This window comes from Chiroxiphia lanceolata, chromosome 7, assembly GCF_009829145.1.
Source record: "Chiroxiphia lanceolata isolate bChiLan1 chromosome 7, bChiLan1.pri, whole genome shotgun sequence".
Lineage (NCBI taxonomy): Eukaryota > Metazoa > Chordata > Aves > Passeriformes > Pipridae > Chiroxiphia > Chiroxiphia lanceolata.
Genome location: NC_045643.1, coordinates 28,015,346 through 28,040,088, shown reverse-complemented (window position 1 = coordinate 28,040,088; position 24,743 = coordinate 28,015,346). Strand labels below are relative to the sequence as shown.

The 24,743-nt window shown below is 46.4% G+C and overlaps 3 protein-coding genes across 3 annotated transcripts in view; 2 read left to right on the top strand and 1 right to left on the bottom strand.

Annotated features, from left to right (window-relative positions):
- The window catches only part of LOC116789147, a 55,896-nt gene extending 50,070 nt beyond the window's left edge, over nucleotides 1-5,826 (top strand). The window contains exon 9 of the transcript XR_004357913.1: nucleotides 5,463-5,826. The gene's annotated coding sequence lies outside the window, so the exon portion shown is untranslated. The remainder of the gene's footprint in view (nucleotides 1-5,462) is intronic.
- On the bottom strand, nucleotides 1,515-8,782 carry TSN (translin). The gene is given in 8 exon segments (XM_032692575.1): nucleotides 1,515-2,922; nucleotides 2,925-3,039; nucleotides 3,384-3,443; nucleotides 3,445-3,464; nucleotides 3,947-4,062; nucleotides 4,876-4,972; nucleotides 8,410-8,503; nucleotides 8,588-8,782. Coding segments are annotated over 8 exon segments (687 nt in total). The 5' UTR covers nucleotides 8,654-8,782; the 3' UTR covers nucleotides 1,515-2,803.
- Nucleotides 8,783-8,954: 172 nt separating this feature from the next.
- On the top strand, nucleotides 8,955-13,178 carry NIFK (nucleolar protein interacting with the FHA domain of MKI67). Its single transcript, XM_032692576.1, is given in 7 exon segments — nucleotides 8,955-9,098; nucleotides 9,174-9,293; nucleotides 9,980-10,090; nucleotides 10,765-10,976; nucleotides 11,509-11,589; nucleotides 12,614-12,764; nucleotides 12,767-13,178. Coding segments are annotated over 7 exon segments (834 nt in total). The 5' UTR covers nucleotides 8,955-8,977; the 3' UTR covers nucleotides 12,805-13,178.
- Nucleotides 13,179-24,743: the final 11,565 nt, after the last annotated feature.

The window sequence follows — 24,743 nt, the reverse complement described above, 5'->3', positions numbered from 1 at the left end:
AAGGAGCAGTTAATCAACTACTTAAGTGCCCTTTTTACTGAAAAAAAAAAAACACAGAAATGACGTCAATATGCAAAAAACCCCAAAAAGCAAACAAAAACCAAATAAGTGAATACAAAGATGATCCAAGAGAGTGCTCCTGGGAATACACTTGAGGCTGAAGTGGCTCAGGGAACAGCCATGCTGGCTGTTGAGTCACTCTCAATGCTCCTGCTCTGACTCACTCCCCTCCCAGCTGCCAGCTCTGCGCAGTCCATTCAGTACCAACAAGAGTTACTTGTTCAGAGTTCAAGTGCATCTGATTCATCATGAGCCATCAAGCCTCTGCAGTCCTTGGAGCTCACTGCCATTCCCTGCTGGCTAGCCTGCTCCCATTCCCGCTGGGAAAGGGAAGGGTCAAAAAGAGACACCTCCCCATCCTTCCAGGTTTTCCTTCTTCCCTCTGCTCCCAGCTCTGGGATGCAAACACAACTTATCATTTAGGATCAGGGTACTGTGCAGATTTACAGTCAAGGCCAAAAGATCCTACAGGCTACCTCCTTGCTGCAGCCTAGAAAGAATTACTGGTTTTCTTTTCCCTTCTTCAGACCCAGCTTGGGAATGCACTGTACAGCCTGGCTCTTGCAAACGATGCTTTTTCAGAGGAAGATGCTAGGCTCTCTCAAAACCTAGGAACAGCAAAGAACAAGGTGTTTGCTAACACACTCCAGGAACACAACACAGGAGTGTCTCTTTCTTAGGCACTTGCTCTTCACAGAGCCCTAGACAGAAGGATCCCACACTTTGCACCTCTTAAGCCCTAAGTAAGAGACTTGCTCTTCCAGTTGTCCCTCCCATGGTCCCTGCACCTGTGACACAGCACTGCTCTGTGTCCACCCAGCTCTCGGAAAACACTGAGAGATGCAAGAGCTGGCAGATCTGGGATCTACTGAAAAGCTGCATTAGGCACATGGGATCCTGTGTCAGGAAGCAGATCTGTTGCATGACCAAATGCAACTGGAGTACATAAGCCATGACAAAGCCTTAATTAACACCAGCCCTGCAACCAGAAACCTGCCCTGCCACGTGGCCTCACATCCCAGTTTCACATGCCAGGAGTCCTCCAACCCGAGACACCCCAAACTGGTGCTCAGGAAACTTTACTCTTATTCCCCTGCTCCCACACATTTCCTGTGTGACCTTGATCTGCACAGCTGTGTCTCAGAGCCTCAGTGTGTTGTTTCACCCCACGTCTCTGGTTTTGGCAGCAAAACTGGCTTAAGCTCCTTCCTTCCTCCCACCTCCACAGTTAAATCCAGAAAGGTGCAAACAGTGGCACAGGGCAAGAACAAAGAAGTACTTTGAAAGCTGGTCTCATTGCCATAGGACTCAGGAAGTTACACCCTCATTTTCTTCAGTTGTGAAAGAGGGATATTACCATCTGGGTACAAGTTAAATGCCAGTGTATCAGAACAGGGTCCCAGGAAGAGAAGCAAACAACAGCAGGTGATCAGACAACAGACAGAGGTACCAAATGGCCAAAATCAAAGAAAACATTTTATTGGCCAAAATAACCAAGAAACCATTTTCTTCCAATAAACAAATAAACCCCCCTAACTGAAACCGTGGTAAATCTTTGCTAACAAACTGAAACACTAACAAACCCCACATAAACTTTACTGTTTATGTTCATCCTCTGGAAGTATTATTCCTCCTACAGAAGTTATTTGTTCTCCTTGACCCTCCTGCACCACCAGAAGTAGGAGAATGGAAAAACTCATTCAGGAGAAGAGAAAAAGCACACTGGGAGCCATGAGTCTTTCCACTTAGACAGGTGAAAGAGGCTGTTGGTGTTTGCAAACACCTTACATGCAATTACCTGAAACTAGTAATTTGCCCTTTTCTCAAGATACAAACGTTTTACTACACAAACTATAGTTTTGGGGTTTTTTTAATCTCAGGACAAGGGTACAGTTGTGGCCTGTACAGGTTGTTACAACTCAGATGCTTCTCTATTCAGAAATCTTGGAAGTTAAAAAAAACATTAAAAAATTGGTTAGACTGAGTTCTTGAGGCAAATGATCATATTCAAACTGAGCATTTACTCATGTCAGTAAAAAAAATATCTAGAGAAAGCAGGCCTTTCAGAAAACCTTGCTCTCCATGGTAACTGAAATCTTGGAGGAAAGATAAAAGTGACAGAGAAAGAGAGAGATGTGCCAGACACCAGTTCCAATGGAGGAATTCTCAGGAATATTTTCACTAATTTCTCAATTAAGGGGGATACATTAACAGAAACCATTTAAAAAGATCTGGTTAGTAAATGGTTATGCAAATCTGTTCAACTTACCTAGGTGAAAATTTAAGAAACAAAAAGGCAAAAAAAAAAAGGTCTTAAAAAAAGTAGATATTTACACACTGTGTTTTTTAAAACATCCTGTGTATCTGCACTGAGGTGTGTGCTGTGCACACATCTTTGAAGGTGTGTGAGCAGCCACAGCCACAGCACCTGACTGCTGGAGCAGGGAAGCTACACTACAGAACTAATGGGAATCAGCTCATGGGAGTTACTGACTACTGCTGCTGTGCACTGAACAGCACCATGTGTCTGACAGGGGAATTCCACTGGAAACAGAGAGCCTCCTGCCCTAATTTAGACATGATTTTACAAAACATCTAACACCTGTACCACACCTTTTGTAAGAAAATAGAGAGCAGCTTTGAGCTGCAGTTCTTCTAAACTACTGTAGGAAGGCTTCACTAGATACTTCCTAAATTGGCAACCATCTGAGGTAATCGATGATGCTGTTCCAATGAGCATCCTTCATTTCTCTCCGCCTGCACCAACTGTGGCCTCCTTATTGAGTCCTCTGATCGACAAGTCATAAACCACTTCCTCGATCTTCTTGACATCGTATTTCAGGCCATCGTAGCGTTTCCTCGAGAGTCGTTCTTCAGGTTGAGGAGACGGAAACCAGAATCCAGCTCGTTGATAAAGGCTGAGATGCGGAGAGGGCGGGAATAGTCACCGGCTGTGACACTGTTCACTGCCAGCCTGGCCTGTGAGAGGAGACACACCGGAGAACGTTGGCAGAGCACCCACCCGAATCACATCACCGTCCCCATCAGCTGCTTTACCAAATGAAGCACCTGTGTTCAGGCAGTCAGATAATTTATACTTAGATCTACCTTTTTGCTGACCATAACTCTGGATTTTCAATCAAATGACTAATGTAAATCTTGAAAGTATCACTGAGGAACATGCAGAGAAGCATCTTGCTAGAAGTTCAGATCAAGGTGGTGTGTATCAGAACTTCCAGAACAATTTGGGAAAGCTAAAAAATACATTACTTTGGGTTTTTACGTCAGTTTCAATCCAAACCATGCATGAATATCTTCCTTACCAGCTCACTGGCGAGAGTTAATACACCAGAAAGATAGTCTTCAATGTCCAGGTGAAAGCCCCCTCTCTCGATCAGCTTCAACTGAGACAAAACAGAGTGGTGATCAGGTGATGCTGAGCATGACCAAAACCCAGCCAGCTGAAATTGCATTTGTCTACTGGAGGTAATTTGAAATATCAAATTTATGAAATATTATTTCAAAATAAAAGTCAGCATTTTCCTGTATGTGTGATGAAATTACTGCCTCTCTTCAGCATTTTTATTCAGCATCTTGTATGTCCTCAAGTGGCAATGCAAGAGGTTATAATCAATCCAAGAGAATAACTGAATTTACATCAATATACAAGATGTATTTTCCTTATGTTTTTTCAAATCTTTTGCTCCGCAGTGACACAATTCTTTTATGGCAAAGAATTTAATGTTTTCCACCCTTTTTGAACACTAAAAGCAAAAAGTTAAAAAAGTAAGCTCACATCTTTGTGCTACTCTTTTGGTAGATTCACAGAGTTTGAATGGATGGCCTTCATTGATGGAGAATTTATTTAATTACAAGATTAACTTACTCCCAAGTATTTCTGCAACAGCTTCTCGAGTCACTAATGTTTCTGACTCCAAGTAGACTACGAACGCTGCCAGAAACACCAACCGCTGAAGCACAAACCTCCAGTGCTCATGAAATCTGCAGAAGAAACACCAAGTGAAGGTATAAATAAATAATGTCTGTTACTGGAGCATTAGGCAACAGGCACACATTACGTGTGCATTGTGTTTTCTACCTTTACACAGCATTTTGCAGTATTCTGGGCTTAACAAAATGACACCAGCTGAAAACCATCTCCTTGGTACCCCAGAACTCCATCCCCAGGTTAGCAGCCAGACACTCGCATTTGCTTGTCCCTCTCACCTAACTCAGCTCCCAGAGTTTTCCAGGTTGGGGTGCCCACAGACAGTCAAGGCTTTCCCTCCCACCTTCTCTCAGCAGATCTGAGCTGACAAGATCCTTGTTCTTTGAAATGTTCTTGCCAGACACTGTCCCCTTCTGGTAGCAACAAAACACACAGGTGACAAATTCATTTAGTGTCTGCACAACTAAACAGCCATTTCATGACAGATTTAGAGCTCTGCTTCCAGAAATGCCCCAAACCGAACAACTTAACTGAAATTAAGGGAGCAGCAAATGCCCAGCTCCCAGATACAAGGGCCGCTCCAACAGATAATCAATTTGTTGAGCTTTCTTTTTTTTTTTTTTAAGAAAGTTTCTAGAAAAATAATTTAATACTGAGTATTCTTAGTGAAAAAGTTATAGTGTTTGAGCAAAAGCATTGTTTTATCTATGCTGACAAAAACCTCATACTTGTCTATCATGATTTACTTTTCAAAGAGAAAGAAGCATTCAGCCCATACACCTTTAAATCATTATTCCACAGCAATGATGCCAAATGCCCAGGTAATTCCCATATATCTGTGTCTGGCTGGGTGTGATCCTGCGCACCTGTAATACTGATCAGCAGGAAATTTGGTCTTCAGAGACTCCATCTGTGTCCTCACTGTACTAAAGTGCTCACGAGCCTTCTGACATTTCTTTGGGACTGAAAAAAGAAACAGCACAGCATTCAGGGAGTGAATATATTCAGGAAATGGATACTTGACAGGGACCAGGGGTTTGTAAGCAAAGTTTTCTAGTGTAGACAGTGCCATTTGCGCTTCTTCGTTGTCCAAGACAGGCTACTGACCCTTGGAATCCATCTAAGAAGTATTTCTCGTCACACCATGAACCACAGAGGTAAAGGAGAAAGACTCCTGAGTTCCAGGCTGTCTGATCTGCTCTGGGTCTTCTGAGTCATACAGTCAATGGAACAGCAACTTTTCTTTCTCCACATTAAAATCTTATCCTATTTTTTTCTTATCGATCAGAGTTAGGTTATGTGAGGTGCAACATCCCTCCAGGTAACCGCATTTCCTGCTTTTTAATGATGTATTTGCAGAAACTGGATTTCAGTTTGTCCAGTGTGTGTTACCCTCTGCAGAGCAACGATCTCATTTCCATACCACCCACTGCCACCTCCCGTTTGCCAGCAGGAGTTACAGCCACACTGCACCCACAGCACCAGCGACCGACCAGAGGAGTTAGACCAGAACTTCTTAACTGCAGCCCTCTCACAAATCCTGGCCCCGGACCAAGGAAGGCCAAAGATCAACCTGACAGGCTCTCCTGCACGTGTAAAAGCCAGGATTATTCACACAGGATCCACAGAAGCTAAACCTGAAAGCTGTGATGGTTTTTATCAAACAAGCCCTAGTAGATGCCACTTAAGTGTGTTTATAAAATTTCAGTTAATAAAACATAATTTCTGTTTAAAGAAAAAAGGGACGGAGAATAACATGGGAAAAAATAAAAGCTTCAGGAAGCAGAAGGTGTAAGTGCTCTGTGTGGCAGCCAGGATGAAAGACCCATGTGAAGCTCACTGAGAGCTAAGGGCTGCCTCTGTTGTGAGCTGTCACATAGCCAGGGGGGACAGAGTAAGGAACACATTTGCCTTTTGGCTTCTAACACAGGAAACCTGTGACAAAAATAAACAATTAACTGTAAAATTAACTGTACAGGTTTAGACAGAAGTGCCCAACGATAGACACAAACCCCCCAAATTCAAACTATCCTTGTACAGGTATCACCCCTGATGTTGCTGTTTTGAGAGCAAACACACTGAGGTGGCTGCCAGGCTCTGGAGATGCTGCTTGTCACCCTGGCTGACATCAGCTACCAGCAGGCTCACACTGCCCTGGGCAACTTTCTGAGCAGTTCTCAAACTCCATTTTGGACAGGGAGCCAAGGAAGCTTATGCAAGATGTCCTTTTAAAAGCCCCTGACTGGTATGGGGAACTGTCCTCCATCAAACTTCCAACTATGCCATGTTTCTATTGACAGAGCTCACACCACTGCTTACCCTTAGGACAGATTGCTCGTGCAAACCCTTCCCTGTTCTCACTAACTCTGTTGTTTCCCTGAGTTTTCATCACTCCCCCTCAGTTGATGATGCAGGAATAAACAAAGGAACCAGGAGGCTGCAGGAGGAAGGAAATCTTCTCCCACTTACACTGGCACAAGGAACAACTGGCAGAACGGCTTCTGCTGGAGCTGCACCAACTGCAGCTGCAATTCAGAGCAACACAGCTGCAGTTACTCAGCATTAGTAACTCTGTCACCTGTGAACTTGCAGAAATTAATAGTATTTTGACCTTTTTATTAGTTTGTATATTTTATTTATATTTTAATATTTTTCTAGTTCAACATAGTTTATTATTAGCGTTAATAGTTTTCCTTACGTCTTGGAATAAATAAGTGTAAGGCTAAAAAAATCTTCACATTACAAAGTACAACCAGAACTCTGCTGCAATGAGAATAACCCTCTCTTTCATAGTTACAGGAGTCATTGTTTATCCCTTTTTAATCTCCTAATCATTCTGGTTTCTAAGTAAAAACACAGTACTGACTCAAACAACAAGATGCTGTAGGAAGCCAAATAGACATTTAAGGTACTTACACTGCAGAACTACAGTCACTATCAAATAAAACTGTAGTCTGAGCATGTGACATCTGACAGGAGCTGTTCTCTCTCAACAATGCTTCTGTTAATTTGCATTCTATTATTCTGCTGTAAACCTTTATCAATCTAAACATTTATTAACTTTCTTTACTACACTGGTAACTGATGGCAAACTGACAGGTCTGTTACCATGAGTTAACTCCTAACCTATTAAGCATGAATTCGTTATTTTTGATATTACAAGAACTATAAACTGAGGATTTGGGTTTTTGGCTTGGGTTGGAGGGTTTTGGTTTTGTTCTTTTTTTTTCTTCAACTATTCCAAATCTCTTCTCAGACTCTGCAAGTTCCAGGACCAGCTCTGTCCAGGATTTAAATTAAATGCTGGAAAACAGCCCTGAAGTTGTCATCCACATAACATCCATGGGTTTTCACAGCTTATAAAACTGTCTGCTTGTCTAAATAACCAATCAGCAGTTCTGACTTCCAGCACTGCCAGATTTCCCAAGCAGGTAGAACTTGCACTTGACAGCATAGGTCAAACCTCAAGTATTGCTAAACACAGACCCTCTCTGAGGCAAGAGGAATTCCAGGCCTCCAGCTCCAGCAGGAGTGTCCTGGTGAACACCAGGCTGAAAACAACCAGTCAGCTCTGCAGGTGAATAAAACAGCACCTGGGGAGGCTTGTTCTATTCACCTTCAGAGGGTGGCCTGCCCAAATTCCTCTCAAGAGTTTCCAGCGAAGTCAGAATAGTTGCTTCTTCTCAGGAAATGCTGACTAGAAAAAAAAATGCTTTTAAGTCACATATGTAAGTTTATTCCAGTAGTTTCACCAGTAAGATGAGAAACGGGGGAGCCGAAAGAGCACATTTGACACCAGCAGTGCTGCTCTCACGGCCTGGAGGAAACGGGCTGGCCCTGAAGCATTCTGTCAAACACCTTAAAACAAATTTGGACTGAGAGCCTGGAACCAGGCTAGGCACGACCCAAACCTCAAAAACAGCAGAACAATTCCTGCTGCCACCCAAATATGCAGCAAGGACAGCTCCTGCTTTTTCAGCCTTTGCAAATTCCATTTGTGTTTTGCAACATTAGGTAGATTTTACACACACACAGAGAATATGTTTTGTACAAATCAGATTAAAGCCCAGACCACTCCCAGTCTACCCTGAGCACCCTCAGAGCTTTCAGGACCGCAGCTTTTTGGGGTGTGGGGTGAACGGCTGGGAAGAGGCCCAACTGATACAAAGGCCCAACGAGCGATGATAGAAAAATCCATGCACACATCACTTAGAGGGATACCCAAGAGCCAGTTCAGCATCCCAGAAAGTGAACACCTAGAAAAGAACACGTTGCTCTGCACTGAGATGGGAGCAGAGAAAAAGAGAGAACGGTGCTCCCTAGGGCTGAACGGCAGCTTTGCTACTTGTCTGGCTTGAAACCCTCCCCCCGCGGCCCGGGGCAGGCGGAGCGGCACTCACTGTGCTGGAAGCCGGGCCCCTGGTGCACGCCCTGCAGCAGCGTCAGGATCTCCCGCGCCGTCTGCTCCAGCGCCTGCACCACCTTCCGGATCTCCTGCGGGCACAGCGCGCCGTCAGCCGCGACACCGCCCCAGCCCCTCCCGGCGCCCGCCCCGGCCCTCTCCCGTGCCCCCAGCACCTCTCGGATGTCCTGGTCCTGGCCGAGCGCTCCCTGCAGCGCCGCGAACATGTCGCTCACCGACATGGCGGTGCCGCCTCTCCCCCCGCGGGGCCTCTCGCCGCCCCGCGCGCCGCCTCAGCGCCCGCGACGGGCTGCCCGCGCACCGCCTGAACGGCCCGAGCAGCCGGGAGGGGCGGCTCGGGCGCGCTGCCCGACCCAGGGATAGAATTGGTGTCCCCGGGGAGGGAGTCGCTGGCCCCGGCGGTGCGCGTGTCCGTGTCCGCGTCCGCGTCCCGGAGCAGCGGGGCCGGGCCCGGCGGGGCCGCGCGAAGGCCTCGTTGCTGGGAGACGGCGTCCGGCCGCGCGGCGCCGGCGCGAGGGCAGTGACGTCCTTCCGGCGGAGGCAGCATGGCGGCCACGGCGGCTGAGGCCGTGAAGGCCCCGCCGCTCTTGGCGCTGGAGCCGCGGCTGCAGCGCGAGTTCCAGCAGAAGGTGCAGCGGTCCCGTAACAAGCGGGCGGCCAAGGTGAGTGGCGCGGCGCAGCGGGGCGGGGGTGGCGCGGCGGGTCCCTTCTCGGTCTGACGCGGCCGCGCTGTGCCCGCAGGAGGAGCGCCCGGCGTGGTGTTCGTGGGGCACCTCCCGCGGGGCCTCTGCGAGCCGCAGCTCCGCGAGTACTTCGGGCAGTTCGGGACGGTGACGCGGCTCCGGCTCTCCAGGAGTAAGAGTGAGAAACTGCGGCTGCCGCCCGAGCCGGGCCGGGGCGCGGCGGAGCCCTCAAACCCGGCCGCCTGCGGCTGGGCCGGGCGGGCTCTGTAACACCCGGGCTCCCTCCTTGCGCCAGCGGCCGCACCCGGAGGCTCCTCTGCTGCCCCCTCCGCCCGTGCCCCACGTGGGACGCGGCGTTCCCGGCAGCGCCGGGCTCTGCCCCCGACCGCGCACGGGCGGCTCGGCCGCGACTTCTGCGGCCCGTTTTCCGTAAGTAAATTCTCTCCTGTGGGGGATGTTGCCAGAGCGCATCAGTTCGTGAGACGTCGCGAAACATCACGATTGTGCTCTAGGTTTCTTGTTGCTTTGTGTTCAGTTATTCTTCTCGTTTCTGGATTTGCCATCATGTTATGAGGCTGCTGTATAAGCTTGGTAACAACCACAGAACAGTAGCCATGAGTGGTAGATGTGTTTTTAACAAGTATGTGCTGGTGAACTGTTTATTTCATGTACAAACATGTATTTTACAAATAATGTAATACCAGTTTAGGCCTAAACCTGGTGCTTTTCATTATTTCACTGAACTTTTTGAAATTACTTGTGTTTAGCTGGTAAGGGGTTATGACTTTGGAAGAATAAAATGATTTTGATAGAGCTTTTCAGGTACCAAAGCATTGTTTCAGGTTTGTCTCTGTTGTCACTCACAGACTGGAGGCAGCAAAGGCTATGCATTTATAGAGTTTGAGTGTGATGACGTGGCCAAGATTGTTGCAGACACGATGAACAACTACCTGTTTTCTGAAAGACTGCTCAAGTGTAAGTATAAGCTGAAGTGTAAGTTCTCTAATGGGGAAAGGAAATTCAGAGATATTTCTGCTATTTTTTTTCAGACTGTTCATAGAACCTTAGGCGTTTTTTTATGCAGTTTTTTCCCAGAAGTATTTTCTGTGGGATTAAGCCTTCCTTCCTTCCTTTCTTTTCTTTATGTATAAAGAAGATTCTCCACAGCCCTTTGGTCACCACTGCTGTTTTTAACTCTGGGCTGATAATGTTCACGTTGTGATTCTGTAACCTGAAATCTCAGGGAATGGTTGGGTTTGCTGTGGAGGCAGCAAATGTAGAAACTCCTTGTTGTTTGTAACTGTTGCAGCTGTTGTCTGTAAGGTCAGACATAAGGGGCTTTTTTGATTACAAGATTAATGAAATCAGTGAGTTTCTCAGATGCGGTGACAGTAACACTTGCTTTGTAAAGGATTATGAGCTGTGTGTTGTTGTAAAAGAATTATCTGTGATTTCTCTGGGTGAAACTGAAGTGTTCTTTCCATCCATCCTTCATCAGTTCTCCCAGTGACTGAGAGTTCAGTTACATGTTCTGTGTTAAGATGCTGCACCGCTGACAGTGTTGTCACAAGGAGTGAGCGGCGTTGTGTGGGTGTGTCTGGGGGGAAGGGAAGCTCTGCCATGACCTCCTGTCCCTGTTTGTGGTGCAGGTCAGTTCTTACCTCCTGAAAGGGTCCATGAGGACCTCTTCAAAGGCTGTGACAAAATATTCCGGAAGCCTTCCCAGCCGGCGGTCCGGCGGTACAACAGAATCCGCTCCCTGGTGGAGAAGGCCAGGATGACACAGCGCCTGCTGCGGAAGGAGAGGCTCTTACGGAAGAGGCTGGCTGAAAAGGGGCTCGATTATGACTTCCCAGGATTTGTAAGTTTGGCACCATTTCCATGAGTGTTTTGTGCAAAATGTGTTTTTAGGGTTGTGCTAAATACAAGAAAATCACCTGTCTTGTGTGGAACTGGCAAAAGTGCTGGAGCCTTGGGGGTGCAAGCAGTTAGACCTTCTGTGGCTTAATACTGGAGTGCAGTTCACTGGAGAGCAGCAGGGGCTTTGCCTGAGCCCTGTGGGAGGCTTTGGCAGGGTGGAGTTTGAAGGCAGGTCCCAAGCCCAGAGCTTCCATCCATAGACCCTGCCCACACTAACAGGGATGTCACTCCTCTGCAGAGGGCTTGGGTCAAGTGCTTGAGTTGTAAGCAATGCTGTATAACGTACTGTGTTTTTAAAATGCACAGGAGCAGCTTTTCTTGTGTTGCTTTGAGTGGTTTTGTTCAAACCAGATCACCTCTGTGTCAGTCAGTCTGTTTACTGTAACAAAGAAACCTGTGGACTGTTAAGTGACTGTTTGCAACTTCACACAAGGAAGTTTGTAGTGATCCACCTGATCTGTCTTACTTCCTAGGCTATGCAGGCCCTTTGCAAAGAGAGGAAAAAAGTTAAAACATCCAAGAAATCAAAACTGAACATTTCTTTGACCAGCCAGGTAAGACGGACTGACGAGTCTTGGTGGTGTCCAGTACCACACTCTGCCATTCACACCAGGGCAGATGTTTCAAGTCTGCAACTGGCATCTTCATCTTGATGTCAAAAACCTTGACATTGTTTGCCTGAGAGATTTTTGTGCCAGTAGCTCCTTTGAGATATATTAACACTCTTGAACAAGGGAGGGCGGTTGAATCATCTCGGTTCTTTCTCCCGTGGAAGTGTTCAGCAGCAAGGGCTTCTGCTCAGTGTCTTGTAACCAGCAATGCCCATCCCATGGTGCCCCCAGGTAGTGGTGGGTCTGCTGTCAAACTTGGCTGTTCAGCACTCACTCTGCTGGGGACAGGCACCTGTACACCACCTACACCTGTGCTTTAACCTGTATGAAATGATCTTCTTGCTGGTATCCTGCTGTTGGTCTGCCCTATGTTACAGTGCCAGCTTGTTTTGGTGAAAAGGAGGTTGAATTATTAACACAGTCTAGTGCAGTGTGTCCCCATTTACATACTGTGCTGTCCCTTCTACCCCGTGCTATTCAGGTATGGTATTTGGTGTTTTGGAAACAAATGCCAGCTAAGAGCAGCATTAGGATGAAAGGGAAATTCAGGTCTTACTGAGATAACGAAGCTGGGATGTTTCAGCTCTGCTGGGGGCTTGATTGTGGAATTTCTGTATGCCAGTCTCAGATATACTTCCCCCTGTCACCCTGATTCTTTTCCTCTTGGCTTTCATGGTGCTTTGAGTCAGGAGATACAAAGCTTAGAAAGCAAATGTGCATAATGACTTGTTAGAAAACGTAAATTAATTTACATTTGTCTTTTACGTACACTTTTTTGAAGGTGACACTTTTGTCTGAAGAAATAATATCTAAAAAAATAGCTGGTTATAAAAAAACCCAATTTTCCTTAACATGTGGAAATTCTGAAGGAGAGGTGGACTGAGATGCCTCGTGGTACCACAGGAGCAGTGACAACTTTCTCTGGCAGGTGGCTTTGCAGTGAATCATGTTTTTCTGATCTCTTCAGGATCCTACTCCAGTCTGTACTCCTGCAGTGCTCGAGCGCCGGAAAGCTGCTCAGGTGGATGATGATGCAGAGGATGATGAAGTAACTCTCCGACTGCCCCCTGCCAGTGTTAAGAACGCTGTGCAGAGGCCAAAGAAGCAGCCAAGGAAAAGACCGAACCTGAATATACAGAAATAGACTTAAAATTTTAGGGGCTATAGCCATGTTTTCCCTCAACTTAAAAACTGTTGAGGTGGACCTTCTAGTGGTTCTTCTGTCCTGGCTCTGTTCATCCTGACTAGACTGTTTTAGTCTTTCCTAGGCAAGGACTGTTCACAAATCCTCCCCCTCTGCTGTAGCCATCAGAAGACCTGTGGCCTTCTCTGCCTTTGAAGATTTTCTTGACTTTGTGCTCACAAGTGCCCGTGCTGTGACATGGCTACAGTCGTGCCGGAACCTTCAGTTAATTTTGTAACTTGACTCTAGCGCTCGCTATTTGGAAAGAAAATGTGAGGCTGTCCATTCAGAGCTTGCTGAGGAAAGCAAATGTATCTTAGATTTATAATTAATGACAGTTTATTAAAAACAAACAAACAAACAAACATTTTTCAACTTTGTTGGTTCTGGTAGTGGTTCTTCTGTTTAACCCACTGTCTGTGTTTCCTGTGAATTCTCACATTTTGGACAAATACAGGGCAAGAGATTTTTTTTTTTTTCCCCAAGGAAGACATTCCATGAATTTCATCTCCTGTTTGTGATTAGTTAAGATCTGCCTGTACTGTCTAGGGCAGAGGTAGAATACCACAGTACCTGAGCAAGCCAGTGCCTTTCAGCCCTGCTTTCAGCATTGCCTGGGAAACTGCTTTGCCAGAATATGGAGTGGTTGCAGAGAGCTTGGAAAGGCCTTGGATTAGGAAGATGGGGAGAAGAGACAGAATCAGATGGCTCAAGTCACTCACATTCAAGATTCCCATTCCTTTCACTGTGCAGGCCAAAGATTAGTGTTTGAGTGTCACCCACCACAGGGTGACAGAGCTGGTGGCTGGTGGCTCAGCCAGAGTCACATTCATTCCTCACCCACTTCTGTAAAAGGCATTTCACTCTGCAGAGGTCCCAGGTGGCACCTGCTGACGTACTGCTTTACCTCGGGGCTGGCCATGCAAAGGTAGCTCCAGGGTTTCGTGTGCCACAAATGTGCTGTTGCCTGGTTCAGAAAATATTCAAGGGCCTGCGAAGTGTGGCTGCTTTTAGGAGGACTTCTTGCTGAGCTGTAGAGAGGAGCAAATGGTGACAACTAGCTTAGATAAAGCTGTTCTTAGGGTGAGCCAGGCTCTGAAAAGCATCAGTAATCAGAGCAGTCTGGGTTCTATTGGCAGTTCTGTTGTCCCTGCAGCACCTTGTCCCTGCATTTTAGTTTCACTGCCTGCATGAAACAAGGGTATCTTCTGCTTCAGGGGGCAATAAGCACATTGCAATATTGCAATAAACATCTGGGTGGGTGAAACAGGAGTGGGAAGGCAGGTTTTGTATGAATTCAGAGAACTGAGTGTAGCTTTTTGTTCTGCATTAAGATTTATTTTTGTTCCAGCTAGTTTGTCACAGAGCTGATGGCAGATAACCAGTCCTGTTTGAAAAGGCAGTTTGACTGTGAACTTAGAATTTGGATTTTATTGCAAATCTGAGACCTGTAGAAATTCCAGTTTGGGTTCTGTGGCACTTACTTAGCCATAATCTTTTGTTGTCTGAGATTAAACACTCTCTGCTGCTGTTGGCTGCAGGTCAGGTTTGGCAGAAGGTTTCAGAGGAAAGCCCAGGTGATAATAACTGGCTGCTCAGGTAGGTGGCTGGCACTAATTCCCTGGCTATTTTAAGACTGGAGTCCTGGCAGAGGAGGACAAATCTAAACAATTGGCCTGGCTAATCCTGATCTATCCAGCCTGATCACTTGAATAATTGTGAGGTTGTAATAACATTCTCTTGGTGACTCAAATTAGGCCATTCTCCGTTGTCACCCTAAACTGTCGAGGAAGCCACTTGGGTGAGTGTGTCTTTATATCAAACACTTGTCACCTTGGGCATGCCAGAGAAATCAGTTCACCAGCCCACTGGCCGTGGACACTCCTTACCTTTTAATAGAGTGTTGCTGTGTACATCTGTAGGCTTTCTTCCCTCTGCATTGTTTGATGTGAAGCAGGCAGTGCTTGCACCTCAAATCTGTGGAAAATACATCCTCAGCTAAGATGTGAGATACACGGGATCAGAATAATTGGCAGAAATTGCTTATCTGTTCGTAACTGATGTGCAGCTCTGCAAGAACTTCTAGCTTGACATCATACAGCTGAGAGCAGCAGAAAAAAAAGCAATTTCTTTGAAAATCCATGTTCCTAACTTTGTGTTGGGCAAATAAAGATGGCTGTTGGGTCAGGAAGAACTAGAAATGTGGCTGGACTTTCTCCTGCCGGGAGCTGAATCTCTCGGGCACAGCCTGACACCGGGGGGCAGCATGCCTCAGCTGTGGACTTATGCTGCAGGACAAGGTTTCCTGGGAAATGACGTTCGGCTGTATGAAGAAACCCATCTTGTCCAGGCAGTTTGGAGTGACTGGCTGCTGCGTTGGTGTGACTCATGTGTCTCTAACAAGGTTTAAGAATATATGAGAAACCTGGTATGGATCTTAATCAAATGTGTCCATTTCTGTGGTGCTACTCCTTCCTAGGCTGTTGAGTTAAAGCTGCTCTTAAGAGAACTTAAGTTTATCTAGAGTAACTTCTCCAGTGCAGTTCCCTGTTCACCAAAGCCTGAGCATCCCCCTTCCTATGCTTCCCATTCCAACACTTTGGCCTGCATTTTGAACCCAGAGTTGCATTGTTCCTGCTTTGCTTTTGTTGCTGTGCTCCTCTCTGTGCCCACTGTTCTGCCCCTGCTGTGTCCACTTGTGGCTCTCTTCTGTGTTTGACTCAGTGGATTCTTTTCATGCCGCTTGCAGTGCCAGGGCTATCCTGTCTGGCTGCATGAGCTTCCAGGGGCTTTGGCTTCTGCAGGTCTCTTGGACAGGTTTGTTCCTTTAAGCCAATACCCTGGCTGCTGCTGACTCTCCATGATCACATAGCAGTGTGAGCCTTGATGGGAAGACATTCAAGAAAGCTGTGCTTACAATAACATTGCTTCCTGCTGTAATTTTCCTTTCCCTTCCTTTTGTTTGTTCATCTTCCTTCAATTGAGATCAGCTTAGATGGCAGTTCTGAAAAGCAAGGAAACAAAATTCTGTTTTGTTTGAGTAAAGCACAACAATATCCAGGCTACAGCAAGGAACTCTGGGCAGAAGGGCAGCTTTTCTTGGTGATAGGTTCTGTTTTTAGGCTGCCTGTGTTATTAATATACTGCTGTCCAGGGAGATGTACGTAAGCAGAAATTCAGACACCTGATACTTGCCAAACATAGTTTCCATAGCAAGTGGACAGACATGCTGTGTCATGAGTTATGCCTCAGTGCCTGCACTGATTTTATTTTCTCATCTCTGCAATCATTTGATCATTCATCTTGGACAAACACAAACCTCCTGGCCACTGATTTTAGGGCAGGCTCTGAGTTGTTTTTAATGGGATGCTAGGAGTGTTGGGGCTGTGGGTTCAAGGGATGACTTGCAAGTTCTCTGCCTTTCAGTAATGAATGACTTTGTGGAGTTGTTTTGCTGAACACTTACGTATGTATTACTGTTTTCAAGCTTGAAAACACATGTTAGCCAAGCCTGCTAATTTACACTCATTTATTACAATTTCTCTGTTTTGCAGGAGGGGGAGCTGGTTTTAAGAGTGCTTAGTATTTCCCAGCACATGAAGTACTGGAAGTATAAGAAATATGGGGGTTGGGGAGGGTGGGAGAGAAAAGCAGAATTGGCTGCAAGATAGAGGGGAGAAAGGAATGATGAAGCCAATGTTCACCTCTCAAGAAAAAGGCACTGGTGCATTGGCAGTGTTAGACTGCTCAAAATTAAAGATGCAGTTTTATGTTTCCTTACTTGTTTTGCCTGTCAGATGTGCTGTGGGATGCCCAGGCTGCACAGAGCACAAGGAGTGTGCTGCAACCACGGTCCAAGTGCTGGTGCTTGCTCATGATCAGAGTGGAGGAGCAGAGCAGGCTGGGCAAGTGACACTTGCTCTTGCCAGTATCAAGCCTGTTTGCTTGCATACCTGGCTTTTCAAAAGGCTGCAGCCCTGAGGAACAAGGCTAAAATCTGCCTGCAAATAGCTCATGGTGCAAGGGAGGACTTGGGCATGGCTCTGAGGGGTGACACGCTCTCCTCTCGAGTAACGCACCAGCGAGGCAGAGGGTACCTCTAGCAAATTCCCCCTCTCCCAGCTTTCCCTTTGGAGTGTTGAGATGTTTGGTTCTCACTTTGCTGTAGGATGCAGCTGCCTGGGATAGGGCTGTGCTGTGTGAGGTGCTGTGCACATCCCTGCCCTGGGCAGGGTGTTTCAGGTGAAAGCCGGACAAGCAAGTAACAGGAGTAGAGTAAATGTGATCTCCATTATGTGTTTTCCAGGAATACCCATGAGTCCTCTTGGACCAGGCTCCTTCATTGTCCAAGACACTGTTCAAATACATCCTGTTTTCCTGAGTTTACAATCTAACCCCCAAATTCTTGAAACGTTCAACTCTAGGCAGCAATAATCTACACCTTCTTAGCCAGAGACATGTTGGGGACCACCCCAGGGTGCTGCTGGAACAGTGGGCAGGCCATTCTGAGCTGTTGCCTGGCATGGCTAATGCAGGCACATCCCTCCCCGCAAAGGCCAGCAGCTGTCAGAGCAAGCTGAAGAAATGACTAACTGTGTGAGTGAGAATTCTTAAAGTGAAACACTTTCTCCCATGCAGAGTGCAGCAAGGCCTCTCATCACTTCTCCCACCCAGCATTAATTAAGCATATGGCAGGGGCAGAGATCTTGACTGTCCTGGGAGCCTTGGACTAGATGTGGCCAGTAATCATGTGGCTCTTCTGTGCTGGCAAAGGATAAACTACACAGAAGCTCCTACATAAATCTTGGCTCTGAATGAGGAAGAAAATGCTGGTTTATAATTATCTTCAAATTTGTTGCTGAAGAGAGCAGGCAGGATTGGGAGGATGAACACTGCAGGACTTTGAGACAGTAAGGCACTGGGGTCACTTCCTTTCCCTGGTTGCACATTTGCCCCTGCACTTGACCCATTACATGGAGTCTAGGGCCTGGCCTGGATTTGAAACTTGTTTTTTAAAGAACAGGAAAGAGAAAAAAAAATCTGGGTTTTATGGTCGTGATTTCGGAAAGCCCTGTTTTTTTCTGTGCATTTTTCCAGTGCTGACTGAGAGGAGGCTTGGTGAGCAGGTACAGACCTGGAAATCAGGCTGCTTGCTCCGCAGTGTGGCGTTGCTGCCAGTTTCCCACAAGGGCTTGCACAAACCCAGCAAGTTTGCATGTGTGTTGTTTTTTTAAAAAAAGCAGAGAAGTAAGTTGCTTCTGTCAGGGTGGCTTCGCAAGGCTGAAAGCATTGCACCATTTTGAGAGTGAAGGCAGTACTTTGCCTCTCGCTCCTGTACTCAGTTACTGTTTCTCACAGAAGGCAGTCTGCAGTGGGGGTGAGCAGATGTGCCAGCTGTGCAGCAGCAGCACAGCTGCTTTGTTGCCTGTAGCATTTTTTTTCTGTTGATGTGAGAGCTGGAAGGGATCGGGTGTGATTTTCAGGTGCTGGGCTATGTTTGCAGGTCTGCCTGTTACAAGGGCTGGGTTCATCTGCCCAGACACAATGGGCAGAGGAAATGTAAGACAAATCTATAAGGCTTTTCCCTGAGCTATCCCACACAAAGATGTGGTGTTTGCAATTTATTAACTGGACATTGCTTAAAGTGCATTCTATTGAATTGTATCCTGAAAAACAAATTCCAGGTTTGGAGCTGCTGGAGCTTTGTGACTGGTCTGGCCAGAGCTATGCAAGTGCAAGGGACTAGTTTGAGAGTCATTACGGATTCTCCTAAGGCAAACCTGTCTGTTGGTGTAATGTCAGTGCAACCAGATGAATCACAGCCCAAGTTTTTATCCTGAGAACTACTAGCTCAGCTTTTTTTCCCCATCAGCTCATAATTTTACAAGATGAAATCCCACCATGTTAATATATAGTGTAGAATCAATCAGTTGGTTGTTAAGACTCATTTGGAGTTGGTGATTTGGACAATTGGTTTTGGGTGAGCTGCCAGTGTATGTTTGCTGTGTTGCCATTCAATGTCAACCCTCCCATTGCATTCTGTAAGAGCTTCCATTAATTTCAGTAGAAATCTGCATTTGGGGTGAAGGGTGACCTAATCTTTAGAAAGGATCTTAATCCACTTAGCCTTTCTTGCAAAGCTCAGCGTTTTTTCCTTGTCAGGAGCAGACTGCATTCCTAACCTTGATGTGTCACTTTCCAGTTGGCTTAATATTTGGGTGAGGATAAAAAGGAAATGTTGTTCAAAGATTAAAAGAACCCATGCTGCTAAGGTATGTGCACGTGTGATATGCAAGTATAAAAAAAAAGAAGATATGAGCATAATTGTGTTTGGGTGGTGGAAACAAGATATAATAACATCAGCAGATGACTATGGAAAACAAGTACAGGAAGAGGTAAATCCATTTGAAACAGTGTAAATGGGAAATTATGAGGGAAGAGGAAATGGGGCTGAAATGTTGTTTAATGTAAATTTAAGTGCAAGACAAAAATAGGACTCTTGTAAGTTTGACCTGTAAACGTCTCTTCCCAGGGGCCTGAGGGCAGCCAGGAAAAATACAGTCTCTGATACAAATACAAGACCTAGTGCCCATGCCTTGGTAAGACCAGAGATCATCTTCTAGGCTACTGCATTAATTCTAATGCAGCTCAGAAATGGTGGAAAATTGTTGCCAGTAGCCTGTGTTCAGTTTTGGGGGGTTTAAGCTCAGGCTCTGGTCACAAAACAAAGAATTCCACAATTAACACTAATTGGTACCTTCCTTGATGTTTTGGTCAGGGAGAATGAACTGTTCCCTGTCTCCCTGGAGGCAGTCACTCCAGGTCAGGGGAAGAGGCCCGTGGGGATGTCGCCTGGCTCACAGGACCTTCATGCCAATGGGAAATCTCTAATCAAACCCAAATCACACTTCATGAAGACTACCTGCTTTGTACGTGATGTTTCTCCTTGGGTGGCCAAATGTCTGCAAGAAGTGAACACACACAGACGTGCCCATGTGCACACGATGAGCCTTGAAGCCATTTGCTCACATCCCTTTAATCAAAACCTCCTGCTTTTGCATTTTCTTTTCTGTTTGGTGACTGAAGCGCAGCTTCATGTGCCTTCACGTGGGAGTTAAGTGGGTCAGTGGGATGCTTTGTTCGTGGCAGCTCTCACGTGGAAAAAGTCCGATGCAAAATGCTGAGGCTTGGCAGGAAAGTGCCAATTAAAGATAGCGGTGGAGGAGCACATTGTGTGAGCTGAAAGTGCTCAGATCTGGGGCTGTGACAACTGTAATGTGCAAAGGAAAGAACGAAGAATTACTAAATTTGATGTTGATCTGAAGTACTGTTTCCCTGTTTCCAGTGTTTGTTCTCACACAGTATGGATGAGGAGTTCGTTCCCTGTTTAACAGGTGAGTGGTAGAAGAGATGAGTCACACAAGGAGCCTGTGCCAGAGTGGGATCAACAGCACTCAGAAGCTGGGTACCTGGGCTTCTCCTTGTGTTGGCCCATGGTATTTATCTGCCAGCAGCAGTCCAGCCTTCTCCTTAGCACTGCACAAGTCTGTTCAGATGATGTGTTCAGGGGATTTAAGTGCCAGGAGATGGAAAAGGGAGAGATGCAATGCTACATCAAGTCAAGTGAAGCTGTTCTCCCCCTCAGCCATGCAAGTAGTCAAGTTGGGACAGAACATAAAGGAAATGTGGCTTTCTAAGTCTGCATGGTGGTGTGCTAAACTCTAGAGAAGCAACTCAGGAACAGCCAGGTTTTGATGCTGCTGTCCTCTGCTGTCATGGGCAGCTACATCATCATACTGTCATTCTTAAATAAACACATTTCTCCTTGGAGCACTCGGCCCTCAGATTCCTGAAAAGATTTTGTGCAAAAGGGCCCTGAAGAAAGGGGGAAGACAGATCACTCAGCCATAGTCAGTGTTTCTGCTGAAATAGAGCCAGTCCATCCCTCTACTTCCCACTAGTTCTGTTTTATTGTTGGATTTTTGTTTGAAAGAGCAATGTGGGTAATTGAAAGCTAGTCTTACATTTCTTTATTTTAAAAAGCTTTCTGACTTTGCTTTGCCCTTACTTAAAAGCTTTCTGTGCCCTTGCTGCAGATGTCCCTAAGTTCATCTTGTGTTTCACCCTGCAGGTGGACTTGTTTAGCACGTGTATAGGCATACACCTGCTCAACAAGCAGGGAACAAAGTGCTTTGCAGGTGGACTGATTAGAGAGATACATGCTGCCTCGCTGGGAATAGTACCCTCTCAGGAGACAGATGTTCCTACCTTTCTGTTGCACTAGTCTGTTTGTTTTGGAGATCCGTGTGTGAGACAGGTAAGTAAACGGATATCTTTCAGAAATGAGAGTATAGTAAAAAGTATCCTTTTTTAGGGGTGCTATGTATAAGGGTATTGCCAAATGCCTGCTGTTGAGCCACTGGTAGTGAAGGCCTTGTCAAGAAGTCACATGTGATGGTAGCAGCTCCTCCAGTGGTTACTGCTGTTTCCTTCATTTAGAGAGTCCTTTCTGCACCCCAAGGACTGGTTAGCAATAGCATAGTTGTTACCTAACAATAACTTTGGGGAAGCTGAATTATCCCTGCAGATTGGATTCCATCCAGAAGCTTAGATCTGGTTGCCCTTGGGGTATCCTGATGTGCCTTCATGGTGGGTTTCCACGGAGAGCCATCACAGGCAATGGATGTGCAGATCTATCATAGGTGTGCTGGAACTAAAGCAGATGGATATCCCTGGGAAAGCCAATGGACTGTGCAGGGTAATCAAGAACCTCATCTGAGCAGAACTGAAGAATACTGAGATTAATGTTAAGAAACCTGAAGGGCAAGAATCAGAACAATGCCTTCACCTCCTTTTTAAAAAATTTGAAGGAAGCTTTCAAGTTACAATGTATTTTGGACTTCTTTTTCCAATGAAAATGAGGCTTATGTGATCAGTCTGTCTGTCTGCTCCTATTCAGCTGTCAGGCTAGCCCCCTCCTTTTTCCTTCTCAACATTTAGGGGGGAGGAAAGAATCTCAAGTTTCATGAGAACTGGAAGAGAGAAATAATCATTGCCAGCCTCAGGGGAAGGCAGGAGGGGAGCTCAGGCATGGTATGATCCCTTTGGCAGAAGGCTGCCCTTCGACGTGCATGTGTACACAGCCACGGATAACCACACACTGTGCTGCCTGTGTCCCCTTGGAGGGGATTGTCACAGGAAGGCAGGGCTGCTGAGAGAACAGGGCAGATTAGAGGGACAAAAACCACAGATCTGTGGGAAACTAAGCATCATTGGTGCTACTGCTCATGGAACAATTTGGTTATCTTAAATATAGGCAGAAACTGTTCTAAAAGTCTTTGCAGGGAGCCAAGGAAACAGTCACATAATAACAAGAAAAAAAAATCAAAACATTAGTCCTGATTAGGTGACAAATTTATACTAAATTTATAATAAAAATGTGAAGAAAACACATAGAAAAAGACTGTGTCCACAATCTTTTTATTAATTGCACAGTGAGGAAGCTTTTAAGTTTTGTGCAGTTGTCCCCTAAGTCTTGCAACAAAAAAGAAAATAAAACCCATATTTTCTATGCAAGTGTTATCTAGGAGGGGAGGAATAAATACTTAAAAACTACGCCAGATGTATTTCAGCATTTCTTTGAAGCTTTAGGCTGTTGGTCACTGCCAAACAGTGACCGTAAAATCACCAAAAGTAAGAATCTGTGAAGAAAGGGCAAACATACAATTATATCAGAAGGAATATTAGGAAATTTCCAAAGTAAATGCCTCTGTATTGCAATACTGAAGAGAAAGAATTCACAGCAAATGTGATACACAAATATTGACTTATTACTAAAATGAAATTAAATATTGCTTATTGTAATTCAGCTAACTTAGAACTATTCAGTCTTTATCTAATTTTCTTGCTCAAAATGGATTGTGATGGTATTTTGGGAACAGAGGGAACTATCTAGTGTCTGAGAGAACTTTGCCTGTAGTCGTAGCAGATCCAGCTGAAGTGGAAGGATTATTGGTCCTTTATTAATGTACCTGTGACCTCTGCCATGAGCTGCAGTTGGGAAACAGCATAGAATCATAGAATCAGCCGGGTTGGAAGGGACCTCCGAGATCATCAAGTCTGACCCTTGATCCATTACCGCTGCAGTAGTGCAAAATGAGAGCAAGGAAAACAACTGGAGTCCTGTTTGCAGAACTGCCAAACGAGGGAGGGAAAGCACTCATCACAGGGACTGTGCCTCCTCTGGGTGCAGAGCGATGGTAACATGAGGACTGGGAAGCCACAATAGGTGAAGCAGAGCTGTTGCATCTCTAGTGTGGGTAGTGCTTAGCTAGTTAGGGCTCTCAGGAGATTATCTATTGCCTGGGGGTGAGAACCATGGTAATTTCTAAAGCTGGTTTGTAATCACCTGCTTTCAGTTTACCCAGAGCTGGCATCCTTTTAAGCACTAATATCCCCAGCTTTCTCTTGACATCTGTGCAGCCTTTTCCAGAACTTACGTGCAGCCTGTGCCAATGGCTTCACTCAAAGCAGCAGTTTATGTATTGCTCTCGAACCTGAGGGAGGAAAGGAACAAATTACAAAATCTAGGATTATTTGGAGAGAGCTTGCCAAAAACAATTTCTGTGCCAAAATTGTGAGCCAAGGAGAAGGGCATTATTATTTCAAGAAGTTATGAATGAAAATGAACCATTTGTTCCACATACAGGTCTCCCCTATGAACTGTTTTGATGGCTCAGACTACAGGCTTGTTGGGAACCACAATGTCACCTGGGGAGGTCAGCTGCAGAGGATGAGCACAGTGGTGGTTCAAGGGGAGATGGAGGTTCATTCCCTACACCACCATGAAAGCAGCAGTCATGAGCCCAGGCAGGAAGATTGTCAAACGTGTCTTGGCAAAGAGCCTCTGCACAGGGCATTTGTTTCCCATTCTGACCTCAGTTACATAGTGGTGGCACTGCAACTCATTCCATGTAGGAGAAAGATTTAGTTGCTTTTAAATACAGCTTTTTAACTAAGGCTGCACAAAGCAGAGACATGTGGAGCTCCTTGAGCATCCAGAGGGTCCAGTGGAGAGTAACAAATGTGATTAAGGGACTAGAGCATCTCTCTTATGAGGAAAGGCTGAGAGTTGGGCCTCTTCAGTCTTGAGAAGACTGAGAGGGGATCTTATCAATGTGTATCTAAAGTGGGAGGCAGTTTCAAGAGGATGGATCAGGTTCTACTCGGGGGTGCCGAGGAATAGGACAAGAGGCAACAGGGAGAAACTGATGCACAGCGAGTTCCACCTGAACATGAGGAAGAACTTCTCTACCGTGTGAGTGACTGTGCACTGCTACAGATTGCCCAGAGAGGCTGTAGAGTCTCTCTCACTGGAGACATTCCAGAGCCGTCTGGATGCAATCCTGGATGCCATGTGCTCTGGGATCACCCTGCTCGAGCAGGGAGGTTGGGCCAGATGACCCCCTGTGGTCCCTTCCAACCCGCCGCATTCGGTGATTCTGTGGAACAGTTTCCTTCACTGGGGATCACTAGAGGATGGCAGTGCCCTGGTACGTAGCCGCGCGGCATCGCTGAGCCCTCACGCTATCGCCAATTCTTTGCAAAGCATTTGAGCTTCTCTGCGGTCGGACCCAGGAGCCAGGGGCACGGCACTGCCTGGAGCCGCCCTCGGGGGCCGATCAGGCGGGACGGAGCTCTGGCATTCCCGGGAACACTCGTCCCCGCGCCCTCCGGTCCCGGCGCTGCCGCCGGGCGGTATCTCCATGGCGACGGGGCGCGCGCGGTAACGGCCCACCCCCGCGCATGCGCAGGGCGCGCGCTGACCTCACCGCGGCACCGGGGCCCGCAGGGCGGCGCCGCGCCGGCGCGCGGGGCGGGGCGGGGCGGGCGCGGGCGGCGCGTGCGCGGTGGG